The following is a 17,414-nucleotide window of genomic DNA, read 5'->3' as shown; positions in this document are numbered from 1 at the left end:
TGGAATTTTTGACACCAGGTTACCCAAAACATTTGTCCCCATGAGGCCTTTTCTCCAAGCCACAGTTTACTATGCTGCACCGGGAAAATGCCCAGGTACAGGAAAGCCACAGGTTTCCCATGAGTACATCCGGGAAACTGTGACTCACATAGTCACATAGTTTTTCAAACATAAGCTGGGACAGTTTAGTGATTACATAACGAAAATAAATACAACAAAAGAGTACACTCAGATGGGAGAGGACATTTCCAACATACTTTTACATTTTTTTGAAACGCAGTCATAGGGTCCGATTCACAAAAAAGCCATGCAATTACACCTGTAGACATACACATGGCTGTGCAAGTAAGATTTTTTTTACAATTCACAAACATTCCAATTAGAATGCCTGATAAGCAGTGCCCGTGGGCACTGGGGCAATACCAATGCTGAGATCTACGCCAGATAATACTCTGCGTTGGTGAATACGGGCTGCTATGCAAATACATCTTTTTTTCTTCTATATCATTTCTCCACAAGGAATAAAAAGTTCTCTGTCCGAGACCACTTTCCGCACGCCCATAGTTTGGGAGTATTCTGTTCCTGTTTTCACTCTGGAACAGCCTTTTGCTGTGTTAAATTTTAAACTGTTCCATGGTGGGAAAGGGACAGAGAGGTGTTTGTGAATGCCAACATGAACTCACGTTATTGAGCGTTCATAAACTCTCAAGGCAAACCACGCCTGGATTCACCCATTTTCTGCTCCACGTGTGTGGTGTTTACTGCCACTGCAGTTGGAGTGCTCAGTTAGGTATTAGTAAAAGCATGTATGCCAGCCAGGAATTCATTTAGTAGAGCTATTTTTGACTATAAACATGAGTTACGGCCATGGATGTCTGTGAATCGGGCTCCCCTGTTTCTGTTTACGCCTCTATCTTTAACAGCAGCTCTTTGCCAAAACCCAGATCTGGCCATGTACTAATGAACAGGAAATCCCAACAACACAAACCTATCTTTTTATTTTGCTCATTGCCAGAGAGATTTTAGTTGATACCGCCTCTTTGGTATTCACTCCTCTAACCTTTTATGGAACAGAGTTACCCTCCTGACGTATAGTGCACAGAAGATCGCAGAGTAACAGTCATTTTCTTGAGTTTTAGGCAAAATGCACATTTTGTAATGGAATGTTTACGTTTATATCCACACTTTCACATTTGAAAACGTATAAAAATAACAGCTTTATAAAAAAAACATATTTCCGAACTTGAAAATAAGGAATACATTCCAGAAAATCTATCAAAACTTGTATTTTTCTTGTAACATATATACAAGCCATAATGCTCTGTGGTTTTCTACTTTAGAATTCAGTGAAACATAAGTGCCAAGTGTGTCCTTCTTTGGGGTGCATGCGCGCTTCCAGGCAAGAAATCCACGCTGAGTCCTAAGTCCTTTACAGTCACCTTAGACGTTGCTGTTCCCTCCAGTCTTGTGATCAGGGCTTGCAGCTCACCGTTGAGGTTTTTCAGCGCTTCGTTTTCTCTCCTTGTGATATCGTGTTCGTTTAATGCCAGATCTGTCTGCCACCGGACAAAGGCAATTCTTTCTTCAAGTTGCTTCAGGCTAAAGAAGAGCAGAATTGATTATCGTTGATCAGGCAGTTGGTGATATATTTTACAAGAACTGTACTCAACCAAGCATTATGCATTAGTTGCTGCTGTTTGTTATCAAATATACATATACATCGTCCATCTGATCTCAGCGGGCATATTCGTTATACCGGTTTGATTTACGCGTGCGGATGTCTTGGCTTACTCGTGCAAGCTACTGACAAAATGTTCATTTGCAATAATAAATCGTTTTACTCACAAGTATCATCATCGCATACGATTTTTTTAGGTCTCGCCTAGGCAGCACTTGCGCTATGTCTTCGAGACATGCTGTATTCAAGTATAGACTTGAAGCTCCACCCACTCTCAACCCATATTTTGAATTGGCTGCTGTAACTGTCCTGTGTAAATGTTGGCTTTTGATTGGTTTATAGGCTTATTAGTACCTCCTTAGTACCTCCCTGTTTTCAATTGTTACCTCCCATCAAGGCTGGCCTTTTTACATGTGTTGTTGCTAAGTATATTTTATTTAAACCCTGTCAGCACTATTTTCTTAAATGACTTCTCCTGACTGTTGTTGCAGGCAGGACATGCTCTCCCGCAACTGCTTGTTTTTTATACATGTGGGGCATGCCTTATGTTTTACCGCTTCTAAGGTGTAAAAGAAGTGGCATGACATGAGGGGCCATTGTGTACCTCATCTGCTCCTCCTTTCGGCCCAAAACAGCATCATCCTTATTGCCCTTTCTAGTGTTTCTCCCTCCAATGACTCTTCCTACTCTCACCCAACTGTCTTCCTTCATAGTATGATTTTTGTTGCCTCCTACTAAACGTCTCTTCCCTCTGTAGCATCTTCTTGGTCATTGTCTCCTCTGCTCTTCTCTTCATGGCTTCCCTTTTCAGGTTGCCACTCTATAAGCAAAAGCACAAAAACATCAATGGGCAAGGTCTGAACCCGCGGTCACACGGCACACATAATACATTTTTAGGCCATTTTAGTCACTTTGAAGCCTTGGCCAGCGGCTCTATGTGAAACTGAAAGTGGAGAATTTCACATGCAGCTCTGCTTGCGGCAGAGGGGCAAGGGGTGGAGGGATGCAGGCTTGCAGTACAAAGGCAGTTCTCAGAAGAAGCCATGGCACAGCTAAGGGGGAAAAACAGGCTGCTACTGGATTGAGCAGTAGGAGGTTACTGAGGCAATGTCTGCTGGTGGTAAAGAAGGTGTTTCAAGTCGCTACAGACCAATACAAAAACAAGGACGTTCCTGCATAAGACAATGCACAATGAGTGGAAAGAGTTAATTTAACATCCGAAAGGCTAAAACAAAAAATGTGAGACATAACAGTGGCAGAAAGCAGCAGTCTAAGGTTGTTCATTATGTAGCCGCGTGAAACAAGGTACACAGACAGTTACATCATTTTTAAGGTTATTTACCTAAGATTCCTGGACAAAAACAGTCCTATCGACTTCCTTACTTAGTCAGGATTGGATTACATACATTTTGTTTTTAAAATCAGCATTGAAGCAATTACCACACAAGTTCCGCTCTGCCGGTCACGTCATGCACAAGAGTACGCCGGAAGCACCATAGTAGGCAGGGAGCTAACCTCAGCTTATATGAAGAGAAGCTTACTCTTCCCTTGAGTGTGTCAAAATCAGATGCAGCCGTTTTAAGTCCCAGGAACACGTACAGCACCTTGAGCACAAAGTGGTTGACACTGGCCTGTGCAGGAGTGGACATGGGTCCCAATTAAGCATAGACAAGAATATGTGCTCACAGCTGTAGTCCTCATAACTTGTACCACATTTATTACTACATTAAAGGGGTCCCGTTTTACAAACAGTTCAACACCAGCCATAGCCAAACAGAACCAATAGACATGCAACATTATATAGGTTCTTCCTACAGGTGATAACCACCAACCCTTCTTTCTACATCCTCCAATTCCATGCTATCTCAAAAGCCCCCAATCCACTACAGCCCTAAACCCCTGCATGAATCTGACTTAAAATAATGACAACTGTTCCTCTTCCCTTCACCCTGTCCTTGCCCTCCATCCTCTGCATGCCTTACGGTCAGAGTATAGCCTGCGTACTGACCACACCTCTCCTCAAATCACAAACACACCTGTGTGACCATTCACTGCAATCTAACAATATCTACTCTCTGCTAGCCTACTTAATCATCTCTTTTTGCTCTCTAGGGGCAGAAGACTAACCCCAATAATCAACAAATACTAATAATCACTAAAATAAATCACCAACCTTTTGGTAGTAGTATGCTACCTGCCACAAAGCACTTCAACAACTTGTCAAGGTGTAGTAAACGCCGTAATAAATTCAATTACAAAACACAGTGGCACTCAATATACCACACACTCAGTGAATCCAAGCATTTCAATCACAAGTGCAGAAACATTACACAAGACCATCTGCCACCCCAAATCCACAAAGCCACATCTTAAGTGTACAATAAAAAGCTTCCAGGGGACAGAAAAGAAATAATGGCTACAACAATTTCACCAAAGATGCCTAAAATGTTTGGCCCTCAAATGTGTCCAAGCACAACCCTGAATGTAGCATGAAAACATCTGTAATCATTGACACCAACATTTGTGAGAGGCAAATGGAGAACAACATGCAGAGTAGTAGAACTATGCAATACTTCAGGACCGTAAAAAACATTTCCTTTGGTGCCAAAGCTTTGAAAACCTGCAAGGGGTGCGTAAACACGCACTTTGTACATATAGTCCTTGCTTACTAGAAGCATGGCTGGCAGTAAAAGAGGCGCAGTTACTGCCAGCCTTGCTTCTTGTAAGCAATGACTAGAAGTGCAAAGTGTGTGTTTACGCACCGCTTGCAGGTTTACAAAACATAAAAAAAGGCATTGTTATTTACAATGCTGATAGCTCGAACTCTCACACATGCAAAACCTATTGCTTTGCTAATACTCGCTACAGTTTCAAGTAGGAATAGCTCCAAGAAGCATAAGGTTCCAATGATAGTCAATGGTCACTGTAGATTGGAAATTAGGTGCAATTTGATGCTGACCACAATGGAGGTTGGTCAGATACACCAACCAGAAATGTTCTGGTCCAAGGTTTTACCTTTTGACTATAGTCTTTATAGTCCCAATCCACCACAGAAGTAGACTTCTAAAGCCCCAGGACCACAGCAGAGGCACTTAGCGACTCACAGTGTGTTAGGCTTAGGTCAAATAGTGGTGTCCAGTACAGGTCCAATTGCCACAGGTCAGCATGGAAGTTGCAGTCTTATAGCTTGTTGTGTTTCTGTAATTTTAACAGGAGGTCAGCTTATGACCCTTGAAATCCAGTTATTTGTCCTTGGTAAAAGAAATAGTAGGTCCAGTCCTGCAGAGTTCTTCTCAGGTCGCAGATAGCAGGTTCAGTCCAGCTCTGATCTTTCTCAGGTTTAGGAGTGTTCTGAAGTGAGTGCCTGGAGGTGCCTCATTTATGCCTAGCGGAAACTAGGGGGTGATAATGACTTCTGGGCATGGTCTAACCAATGGGCTAAGAAGTTCCTTGGCCAAACACTTAGGGCTTTCTCAGGATGGCAAAAGTCATCAGTCACACTAAACTTGGGGTGTGAGGGCAACACTAAACTTGGGCTTTGAGGGCGGGGTGCCTTTAACCGCCACATAAATATTTTTCTTAAAAACTGTACTTAAAAAATTAAGTGCATCCTCAAAATATCGAAATATTTCCATTTCAGAATCACCATAAGCCACAGCTTTAAGAGCAGGTGTCTTTAGTAAAACTTTACACCAATGCTGTTTAAATGTGTCTTCAGCATTAAGGGTGAACCAGAATCAGCCTAAATTCCTAACTCTACATTTCCAATAAACTGAACAATAAGGTCCTTTCTGGCTGGCTACACCACCCATGTCAATTTGTACTTTTACTGTAAATATCACTTATGAAACATCTTCCCTGACTGGTTCTAGAATTGTTAATCCTGCACACATGCATAAAGTGACCAACTGTCTTGTACTTGTTACATTTCCTACTATGCACAGGGCAAATAGAATTCTTATCAAAATGTGTGCCTAAACCACATCTAAAACACACTAAACTTCTAAAAAAATATGGTGGATGTTGAATGTGACCACTCATAGCCATTTTAAATTATAGCCTTGCAGTACTGTTAGGACCACAAAGAAACTTGTAACTATTGTGGTACCCCCAAAAATTATCGGGTGAAATAATCCACAAAATCAATGATTCAAACTTCTGACTGTCGATAACGCTCAACGGCGCAAAGTAAGCTAGTTCCATTATTTTCCAGAAATACACGTGCACTGTTGAGTGCTCTGTTTCAACTTTGGGGCAATATTGCCTCCAGTGCATCAAGAGCGGGGGTGCTGGTAGCCAAAGGGGGTGATCAGGTGTGAGTCACAACGTCAGCGGAATATTCTGAGGGCGAGAATGTGAAGTAGCGCCAGCACTGCCGAATCTTGAGTTGGTGGGAAAGCATGTTGTGTGTCTCGGTGTTTGGCGGGAGCTCCAAGGCAAAGGCATGTGCACTTGGTGCAAGCTGGCAGCTCGTCCTTAATTGGTGGTTTGAGTGCCAAACACTATGGTTTGGCATCTGGTGGCACGGGTCAGGGTAGACTGTTAGAAGAAAGGGTTAAGTTCACCTTCTGGCGGCAATATGCTGGCAGTAAGTACCCCAAGCAGGTGCTATTGGTCTATCCTCAGGGGGGGTTTAGGCCACAGGGTGTCACTGCCCCATTGTCCTGTTTTTACAGTAGGGTGATGATTTTAAAACAGCTGGGTATGCTGGAGTCTACTAGGGAAGAGGATGTGGCCTCATGGCTAGAGCGGTCAACCTCGTCGTTGGGGACCAGGTTCGAGTCTCATCAGGAACGCCCATCATCCTGTGAGTCTTGGCAAATCACTCAATCCCCCCCGAGCCTGAGAACAAAATGAATGGTTACGTTTTTGACGGAAGTGGAGTGGTGTGGCTCACTGGTTAGAGGCGGCAGACTCGGAAGCAGAGAACGGTCTGAGACCAGGGTTCAATTCCCGACGTGGCAGGGTCGTGGACCAGGGTCAGCGGACTCGCTAATTCTCGCCTTGGTGCCTACTCTAACCAGGGATCACACTCGGCAACTCTGGGCATTAGCTTGCCTCATCTCTACAATGGCCCCACACATTCGCCGGGGATGCCTGGTTTCACCTTGGAGATACCCAGTAGGGACCATCTCACAGGGATAGCCAGGACGGGTTCCCCAGCGGTCTACAGCGCCACGACGCCTCAGGGCAGCAGTGCGCTTTACAAGACGCATACATTACATTACAAGACGCATACATTACATAAATTGGTAGTTTTGTGTATTTTATGAGACTGTGATGTAACTTCAAAGAGACTCATGATAGAGCTTGCACAGTCTCATCAGTTCAAAAAGGAAGCATGTTTAATATTCTTACAATGGTAGCCGTAGTTGTTGCTTGATTACCTTATGCAACTATGAAACAATGACAGTCAATAGTCCTGGCTGGCTATAGGTCCAATGTTACGGGATGAGCAAATAGATGGATACCATGGCAGAAGAGGCAGAACTATGCTGCACGCTATGCCTCGCAAAGATGCCAGCGTAACTGTTAATCCAATGCCAAGAGAGAACCTCTATAATCGGGCTAGAATCAGTAGGACATCAGGTGGCTTTACTAAATATGTTGAAGTGTGCAGATGGCACAGTTGATAATGGTGCAGGATAATTACTCTTTAAGGTCCGTCTTGTGCAAGTCAAATGGGGACGACTTGTACATAGATAAACATGCTGGTTTTAATCAATACTTTTAGTTAGAAGGGATGATTGGCCTATTTCTGACATGCCAATGACTATTATTCTTTGACTTGAAACAGGGTCATGTCCAGCTGGTCTAAGCTGGGTGGGGTGAGTTTCCTAACAGCCGATATGTATCATTGACAGTTCACAGAGCACCTTCCCAATGACCAGGTAGGCACATCGTGAAAGTCTTAAATCTTTATCACAGTTTGGTTTATGAGTTGAGATCAGGATATGGGAAAGGACTGGTTCCAAACCACTATATTAAGCTCAAGTAACATCATTGTTGAGTGATATTAAAGAGCGCCGAAATGAATAACTCCTTTTCTCGTACAGCCACACGGACGGCAGAGTTTGATAGTAAAAGTGGAGCAGAATCTATCGGTTGGTGTGCAAGTCAGTGAAAGCCAAAAGGGTATTACGAGGTGTTGGAAGCTGGGTCTTAGAAATCCAGATGGAGCATGGGTAGATTAGTGGGCAGCAGACCCATAGCACCCCACAAGTTGCCCCAGCACTGGTATTAAAGTATTTCCAACTTTATTATTAGGATAGTGAAATTTAGATTGTCATTTCCTCATAAGGGACAGCAAAATCACATTGCCAAGTCCATATAGGCAGCTTAGGAGGTGCACAATGGTCCCACATTTGCTGCTCGTCAGGTTCCCAGGATGGCACCTAGCGCGGGCATTACTGCCCTCTCTTGAGGGCATCAAGCTGCATTCTGGTTGGTATTATAGATGAACAACAAAGCTCTATAATGGAAACACAGGAAAATGTGTTATACAGTGGACACCCTGACCACATGTAGTGAAGGTGCCCTTATGTCAAAGGAAGGTACAAGAAAGAAGTTCAGACAATTGCCTATAAATACACAATGTAGTCAAGCAGGGTATAGGGGCTTCCATTACTTAAGGTAATCTGATTAGAAGTTGTGCCATTATGGATAAGACTCAGCCAGCAGTAGCACGTCCAGTTGGGGATAGTTTGTCTTCAGTCACATGCAAGTGTGTCAAGTGAACTGGGACATGTACCTAGGTCACGCACATTAGGCACAGGGGTTCCAGTAGGATCCACATAAATGGGGACTGCACCAGAACATGAAACTGCAACAGTTCGACTCCGACATAATGTCGCTGCACCACTCAGATTGTTAATCGTTAAACGGCCTTTGAGGAAGATCAGCTGAACAGCAAAGGATTCAACTGCACTTGGAAAATTCCTTTAGAGGATTATTGGACAGATTGAATCATTTCTCAGGCCACTTGTTTATAAGCACCAGAAGCTGGGGAGGCTCTTAGCTTGGTGAGGACGGTCACAGACGTTTAATAGCCTGTTGCGGCCAATCGAGCAGAACATTTCCACACCCTTTCTACTAACGGGAGCCTCTATGTGGTTTACAGTGAGGGTTGCTTGCCATGAGTGTGGTGGCTTTGTCTGTTAAAGAGCATTTCAGGATTTCCATGGCTTTTAGTCAAACGACCACTGCTCAAGAGGATGGAGGGTGATTACAAAGGACAGAGGATGATTGATGGCGATGGCAATGCTAGACTGCCAGCTTGCTGAGTAAAATGTATCGTATCACCAAGTAGATGGGTGCTAGGAGGCAAACCAGGGTATATGCAGGCATGTTATCCCGGTGGAGGGTAATCAATTCCGGGAATAAACTTAGCGAGCTAGATCCTATTCTTCAATGGGCTCACTCAGCAGTGAAGAAAGCAAGAATTTAAAACAAATCTAGGTACTCATGTGCAGATGCACAAGAGACAAATATCCACTGGAAACAGATTCAACACCATTAGCTTGTTCGCCCTAGTTTATCAATAAGATTGTCAGTGCAATGTCTGATCAATTGGGCAAAGTAGTCGCATTCCGCAAACAAAGGCATGTTATAGGTTGCACAGTCATAGCAGTTCATACCACACCACAGAGGGTTGCTTCAGTTAAGCTAGAAATTACTGCTACAGCGCCACTGCCGCTAGGCAGGTTGTGGGAGCTCTCATCTAACAAAGGTGCTGGGGTTCCAAAAGTTGGTGAAACGCTGGGTTAGAGCACAAAAAGGCTACAAGGTAGTGAAATTATTGGCATTCCCATTATTCGAGAAAGGCCAGGGAACGGTACACATGGTACTCCTCCTGTTCCCATCATTTGCCATCTCTTTGGTATACATTAGCAAAAGTTTGGAAGTAGATGACGTAGGCCAGGGCGGGGACATCTGCATGAACCTAAATAGCAGTCAGACGATGTAGGGCTCCCCTCCCTCACCTTATTGCATTAGATGGTAGGGCGGTGGGACCGACTACGCTATAGGCGTTACATTTGTCCATATAGGGGGAGAAGGATATATTGGCAAGAACCTGCAATGAAGTGGGTTTTCTATAGGTTTTCCTTTTGTCCATCTCTATAAAAGATGTGCACCCTGTAAAAGTGAGAGAATGGGTAACAGAATCCTGCAGTTAAGCAACACTGGTGGGCTGCGTACATTTGTCACTCCAAAAAATGTGCTGTGACTCCAACTGTGTGCACAATACAAACATTCCCTGAAACCAGATTTGACACCATTAATGTGTTCGCCATGGTTTAGCAATACACATTTCTGTGCAAATATCTGGTAAAATTCAGCAAAGTATGTGCACTGTGTAACCGAGGGCATGTTACAGGTTGCTTCAGTTAGGCAAAACATTAGCCCCACCCCCTGATAGCCAAGGTAGCTAGGCTGGTTGTGGAAGTTATCATCTAACAAGTGTGCTGCAGTTTCAAAAGTTGGGTAAACTGTTGTTTAGAGCACAACAAGGCTATAATGTATTAAAGAACATTTGTCATTTCCATTACTCAAGAAAAGCAGGTATCTGTACATATTGTTCCACTCCTGTTCCCACCCATTTGTCTGCTCCATGGTACACATTGGCAGAAGTTAGAAAGTGCACGACTTGTGCTGGGAGAGGACATCAGCATGGCAACACAGCAGCTAAATATTGCAGTCAGGGGGTGATGGGCTGGCATTCAATATGGACATGTAATGAAGCAGAATACAGGGTAAGGGGCAAGCGCAATGCTATAGGTGTTACATTGGCTATACACGGGCAGAAGGGTATAGTGCCAGGAATCCGCAAATAGAGTGGTTTTAAAAAGGTGAGTTGCATACGTTTTCAATTCCATAAAAGTGTGTGGAGAAACAAGGGTTAGGAGCACAAATGCAGACAGTTACTAGAACACAGTGTGCAATCAAATTTGGAAGGAGCAGGTAAATTTCCCACTGCTGGTGCGGCACACGGTTATCAGTTTGAACCCCCATATTTGTGAATAACCATGTACACGGTTAAACAAGGGCTTAGTCAACCCTAAATGTAAGGCACATATAGCACCCGGTGCACAATGGAGTAAATCAGACATAACTATGGTTCCGAAGAGCAGTAGTTTTGCATCCCCTATTGGGTAAGAATCCTTTTTTCCAAACTCTTTTTCTTGAGCAAAACAACAAAAAGCACAGTAAGACAAGACATCAGTTGTACAGTAAATGTACAGATTGCTCACAGTGTACTGTTCCAGAAATAATTCTTAATTCGGACATCTTCCCCTCGATATTTATTAGGTCTTGCAGTCTTACGTCACGGTGACGTAGCTCCACCGTAGTAGACAAGAATATTTCACCCCTGTGCATGTTCCAGGCAGCCCACTTACAATATCATTTTTTAGGGCTTCCTCTGTGTTTAAAAACTTCCATCTCTGCCATCATTGCTCTTTACATATCTCCAACCCATTCTCTGATTGTTGTTGATTCCCCCACACCCCATTTTTGTGCGATGTTTCGCTTTGCGGGGGCCCAGCCTAATGAAACCCATGATTTCTCAGTTTGGGTTAGATGCGTGGCCTCCCATATGTTTAGTAGGCATAATTTTGGTGTGGCAGTTAGTTTCCCCCTCCCCTGCTCTCTCCATTTGTTCTGTGAATGCTTTCCAGTACGTTTGGGCAACTGGACATTCCCACAATGTGTGAAAGAAAGTTCCTTCCTGGTGGCACTGCCTAAGGCAATAATTGTTGTCTCTCCTACCAATCCTGACCAGAACTCCAGCTGCAAGGTAGACGCAATGCCGAATTTTAAGTCTCATGGGAATGGCTATTTCCCTGGGGGCGCCCAAAGCGGGGTGGCCAGAGCGTCTCGCCAATCGTCTTCCTCTAACTCACCCAGGTCCACCAATGCTGCTGCAAGCGCGGTAACAAGTCAGGTTGGCTATTGATAAATTTTTTGTATGCTAGGCATATGACCTTCTTGGTCATGGGGTCGAGCATTAGTCTGTCTTCTAGAGGGGAAACTTCAGGAAGTGGGCCACCCCCGGTATTGCTTTTTTGAGAGCATGGCTGATCTGCAGATATCTGAATGTTTTGGATTGTGCAAGGTCTTATTCCTTCTGTAGTTCTGCGAATGTGGCCAACCCTCTTGTATTTCACGTCCCCCACAGTTGATATACCAAATAGATCCCACTTATCGAATCCAGGGCAAGCGCTCAGACGGCCCAACTGTTCGGGTTCCCAGAGTGGAGTCGCAAGTGTAATTTTGTTGTGCCAACCCAGTTTTTTGTTGACCGCCTGCCAGACTTCAATTGTGCGGGCAGTCGGCCCTGTAAGACCCAATTTCCTGGGGTTCATGTATTGTGCTCTGTGGTACCCACCCAATTGGTGTGGAAACTCTGGTCGCCCCAAGAACTATGGCCCCAGTGGTTGACCAGCACGAGTTGAGATGCCCAATAGTATGACCTGAGGTCAGGTAAGCCGATTCCCCGGTCATACCATCACACTGTTAATTTCTGCATCAATATGCGCGGCGCCCATCCGTCCCACAGCAGGGTGTGCACGGCGCTATCAATGTTTGAGAAGTAGGCGTCTGGGGCCCTGTAGGGAGTGTTTTGCAGAGCATAGAGAAAGCGGGGCAGTGCCAACATTTTAAAAAGAAGCTCACGCCCCAGAAGAGTCAATGGTAGGGAATGACAGTCTTTTATATCAGTGTAGAAGCACGTCAGGGACCCTTGCAGATGTGTTTCGTAGAAGCGATTGGATCCGTCGTTATGTATATTCCTAGATAACAGAAGCCCTCCGCTGCCACAGGGATGTTATACTCCCTTGATATGCGCGGCTGCGGGCCATGCAATTGGAATAACTGCGACTTGCCGAATATGTGGAAAATGTGGAGGATAAGTGGAAAGGTAGATGCGGGGGAAGCCATATAAAACAATATATCATCCACATACAGAGAGATTCTGCAATTGTGATTCCCAGTTCATTTGAGTCCCCGGATCAGAGGGTCTCCCCTCACCCAGATCGCCAATGAATGGTTCTAATGCTAAAGCAAATTTCAGGGGTGAAAGGGGGCACCCTTGCCGAGTACCCCCACCCAGCTGAAACTGTCGAGATGTGTGCCAGTTCACCACGATTTGGAGTGTCGGGTTGGTGTATAATAACTTGATCCATTTAATGATATTGGGCCTGAAGCCCATTCTTTTGATGACAGCAAACATATATGTCCATTCAATAGTATCAAAGGCCATTTTGACATTGAGGGACAACAGGGCCACATCTTCCCTTATCGTGTGTTCCCTGCCCAGCACCCCATGCAGGCGTCGTAGATTCAATGCCGTGTTCCAGCCGGGCATAAAGCCTGACTGGTCCGGGTATATCAGACCAGTTATCAATGGGAAGAATCTATTGGCTAATAATTTTGTGAGTATTTTAGCCTCTGCTGTGAGGAGAAAAGTAGGCCTGTATGCCTTACAGTCGGTGGTTGGTTTGCCCTGTTTGCCAATTACCACGATCGTGGCTAACCGCATCTCATCTGGCAACAGACCTTTCTCATAACTTTCTAAATACATCTAGCAGAGGTGGAGAGTTAGTTTGGTGGCAGCCGACTTGAAAAGCTCAATTGGGAGCCTTTCGGGTCCCATGGCCTTGCCCGAGCGTATGTCTTGAATGGCATGTTAAATTTCTACTACTGTGGGTTCCCCTTCAAGAGAGTCTCTCATCTGGTGAGAGGCAGTTAACCTTGAGAATGGAGAGGGGGTCCAGTGCAGTAAGTGGAGTGACCGCCACCTCCGACGTATACACTGATTCAAAGTAAGTAGCGAATGCTTCTGCAATTTCCGGGGGATCAGTTATGTCTTCTCCCTCGGGCACTTGTAGTTGGTGTACCCGCCTTTATACCTGCTCCCTCCTTTCCAACCAGGCCAATAGCTTACCCGTTCTCTCCCCATGTCCATACATCTTGTGATAGATTGACTTTTGTTTTGCCTTGGCCGCCTCTGTGAGGAGCGGTTTGTAGTCTAGTGTCTTGACAGCCAATAACTGCTGAGCAGCATGGTTGGAGGACTGTGTCAGGGTTTTTTCCACCCTCAGGATTTCTACTTCACGTTGGTCTATGCGCTTCGTTAATGCCTTCTTATGTCCCACCATCAAGGCCACCGCCCTTCCCTTAATAACTGCCCGAATGCCCCCCACAGAATTTGGGACGAAGTTACAGAGCCATCATTTTCCTTAAAGTATAGGTTGGAATCTTTTAATAGTGTCGCCTTGATGTGTGGTATTTTAAACGCCCATGGGTTTATCGTCCGGCTCGTACGTCTATATTGGGGACCCACCATCATTTTAGTCAGAATGGGGAAATGGTCCGAAATTCCATGCGCCTGGCAGCGGGTCTCACTAAATTCGGACAAGTCCTCAGCATATGTAAGCATGTAATCTATACACAATTGACTGTTGTGGACCCCTGATGGAAGGTGAATTGTGTGGTTGTGGGGTTAAGTTGGCGCCAAGTGCAGAGGGGAATTCAGCCAGTCTAGCCAGGATCTCTGCGCGAGGGCAGGCGGTTGAGTAAACCGTCTACGGTGAGGTTGAAGTACCCTCCTACCGCTAACGTACCAAGCGGGAGATAAAGGATACATTTACTGAGATCTTGTAGGGTGGACTGTTGCAGTGCTGGGCAAACACAGACTGAGAGCACATTGAGTATTTTCCCCTCCCAGGAGCAAGATGCCGCCACAAATCTTCCCTGAGCATCCATGCATGTTTTCTTAACATTATAGGGGAAGTTCCTCCGCAGGAGCATGCAAGTCCCACGGGAACTGGAGGTAAACCCAGAAGGCGCTATCAATTGGTAGCCCCATCTGTTTAGGGCCTTGCAGGTATTGCCTATCAGGTGGTTTTCTTGTAGAAGAGCTATGTCAGGAGCCTGTCTCTTTAGATACTGCCGAATAATTCCTCACTTCCGTTTGTTCAAAAGCCCATTTATGTTCCATGTAAGGAATTTAAGGTCTGCCCTTTGCCCCATTGGCGTAGATGTGTGTGGAAGCCATGTGTGGTAATAGCAGTACAGCCATTACCCAGGGATTACAGTGATATTGAGTTTTAGGGCATTCAGATTATTTACTTGTAGTAAATTTGGACTCTCACAGCTGCTTGAAGACAGACACAGATTACGCCCCGATACTCTATTGTAATGACGCTGGATATTCGGGAGTGAGAATCTAGTTCCAGTATTGACCATTGAGTAATATTTTGTTGCTAAACTAAAACAAGTAACCAAACTACCACCCCCCCCCCACATAGAACTCCCTTCACCCCCCTCCCTGCATAACGGAATCCACTGACCCGCTTTCCCAACTGTGCAGAGTGCCCGTCGCCCTCCCAACCCTGAAGTGGAGGAAACGTAGGCTCAACCCTCTCCTCCCATCCCCCTCCCTGGTAGCCATATCTTATGCTACAGGCACCATTATGTACAGTTAATATATACTCATCGCAGTCCTGAGCAACATTCCCATGTCCTTGGTGCAGTTTTCCCACTCATTCTCTACCTGTAACAGGACTATATTGGCCGCCAGTATATAGACAGTTCTGCGTTAACCTTGGAGCCCATTTTGCCCCATCGAGGGTGAAGCGAAGCACTTTGAATGTCAGGATGAATGTCCACCATTCGAGTCTCGGCTCAAGCTCCTGGAATGATTTCACAAACCCCCCGTGGTGTGTTGTTCTCCATCGTCCTGGGTGGATTCTTGCCACTTTTGCGCCTTTACCACTCTCCGTTCTTCTCGGTCCAGGAGTCCTTTGTCACCCACTCTCCGCCAGCCGTCAAGCCAATACAATGCCTCCGCTGGGTCCGTAAAAAACAGCTTCTGCCCTCCGCCTCCACACGCAGTTTCGCAGGAAACAGTATGATGGATTTGACATCTTTGTCACTGAGAGCCTTTTTAACCTCCAGGAATGAACGTCTTTGTTTCTGGACTTTAGTGGTGGAAACAGGGAAAAACGTGATTGTGCTGTTTTCAAATTTGAGTGGGGGAGCACGTCGGGCCATTTGAAGAATATGGTCTTGGTCTCTAAAGTTAAACACTCTCACCGTTATAGGTAGAGAGGGTGCCCCAGGCTTGGGCCTACCCCCTAGTATACGGTGGGCCCGCTCAATTTGGGTAAGAATTCTTGCCGGCACGGTACTCCTGTATAGTAGGAGGCCAGCTGGCAGAGATAAGGGTATGGTGTAGGCCACAAACAATAGCTTGTTAACAAATACACTGTTGTCCTGAGAGGCGAACTCCAGTATGTTTTCCAGCGGATTCTGAAATCAGTGACTGGGGAGTGATGGGTAAATGTATGACCCGCAACACCTAACCAGTAGGCCTTTATTGACAGAGGGTACCATAGAGATTTTCATCCTGAACTGTGGTTAAAGTGGAGAACAGTTGTTCTCAATTTCGGGGAGGCCATGGAACATGGCTACGGATGAGTAAATAAAACTGTGGTTAAAACAGAGAACAGTAGTTCCCAATTTAAGTGGAGGCCATCGAACTTGCCTACGGAAGAGTAAATAAACTATGCACAAGACCACCAAGCAGGAGGACTTGGTTCAACTCTAATTCAAAACCAAATCAAATAAGAAGGGCTTGGTAAATAAGGCATGGTCCCTTCAATGCATACACCATGAGGTTCCCGCAATAAGGATGGGGAACACTTGCAGAGGTTGTGGAGCCTGCCATGGTGGGGGGTAGGCAGGGGGGGGAGGGGACGGATATGACGGGAGCCACATCCAGGGCTTTGGTGTAGTTACAGGGCGATCCGGAGGCCGATTGGTACGAGGGGTACCCTTTCAGGAGCACACTAGGGGTGCATAATGCCAAAATCCCAGGAGTCTTTACGGCAGGACCCTCGTTGAAAACGACAGCCCCCTTCTAGACCTTTAGGCATTTGTAAGCCTGAGCAACCGGGGGCTTGCCTGGGTACGCTACGCCCCTAAAAAAGGCATGAGTAAAAGTGATCGACTAGGGGTCCATGGTATGTAAGGGGGATAGCCCCCACATAAATGGTAGCACCGATTTGGTTGGCTACGGCAGGCAGGGCAGCTTAGGTTTGTCACCGCTGCCGGCCCTTGAATCACCCATTAAGTTTACCCACCAAGTTGGCATACTCCTTGTATGTAATAAACCTACAGCAAACTGTTTCCCAACAAAATGTGTGTGTCCTGTTTATTTTGCAAAGCACAACTAATTACTGCTAAGCAGGGGGGTTGCCGATATCGGCACTATGTACGTTGGTGCGATGACATTGATGCTCACTTGTCCTGACCTTTTCTTCAAGCATATGGCTCACGAAAGGCTAGTAACATAAGCAAAATGTGCCAGCATCTACCTAATCCCAATATGTCGAAAAATAAAATTGCCGCACACTGCCAGTCCAAGATTCAGCTGAAGAGCTCCGAAGAAGCACAGTGGGCGGGACTCCTGAAAGGCTGGAGACCAAGTATGCTGTGGAATGTCTCCAGGTGATCCAAGAAAGAATAAACACTCAAGCAATGAATTGAAAGTAGTTATGTATCTATCAAGAAAGCAAGCAAAACTAAAGGAGCCACCAGAACTGGAACGCATGACAACAAGCAAGTAGCAAGAGTGTGAATTTGTGTAGTACATAGAAATAGCTAACATAAATAAACAACGTGTACAGATACAACAGTAACCACTTAAAAGGGTCAATGGTGACCTTGTGTG

General features: G+C 45.3%; 1 protein-coding gene across 1 annotated transcript in view; it reads right to left on the bottom strand.

Annotated features, from left to right (window-relative positions):
* Window positions 1-1,228: 1,228 nt before the first annotated feature.
* Window positions 1,229-17,414, bottom strand: part of LOC147726657 (uncharacterized) — a 48,067-nt gene continuing 31,881 nt past the window's right edge. Inside the window, exon 5 of the mRNA XM_086960715.1 lies at window positions 1,229-1,599. Within this exon, the coding sequence (XP_086816841.1) occupies window positions 1,344-1,599 (256 nt within the window). The 3' untranslated portion in view covers window positions 1,229-1,343. The remainder of the gene's footprint in view (window positions 1,600-17,414) is intronic.

The sequence above is a fragment of the Lissotriton vulgaris genome, chromosome 3_1 (genome assembly GCF_964263255.1).
Source record: "Lissotriton vulgaris chromosome 3_1, aLisVul1.2, whole genome shotgun sequence".
NCBI lineage: Eukaryota > Metazoa > Chordata > Amphibia > Caudata > Salamandridae > Lissotriton > Lissotriton vulgaris.
The sequence above is the reverse complement of the archived record's forward strand: the minus strand, read 5'-3'. Positions and strand labels throughout refer to the sequence as shown.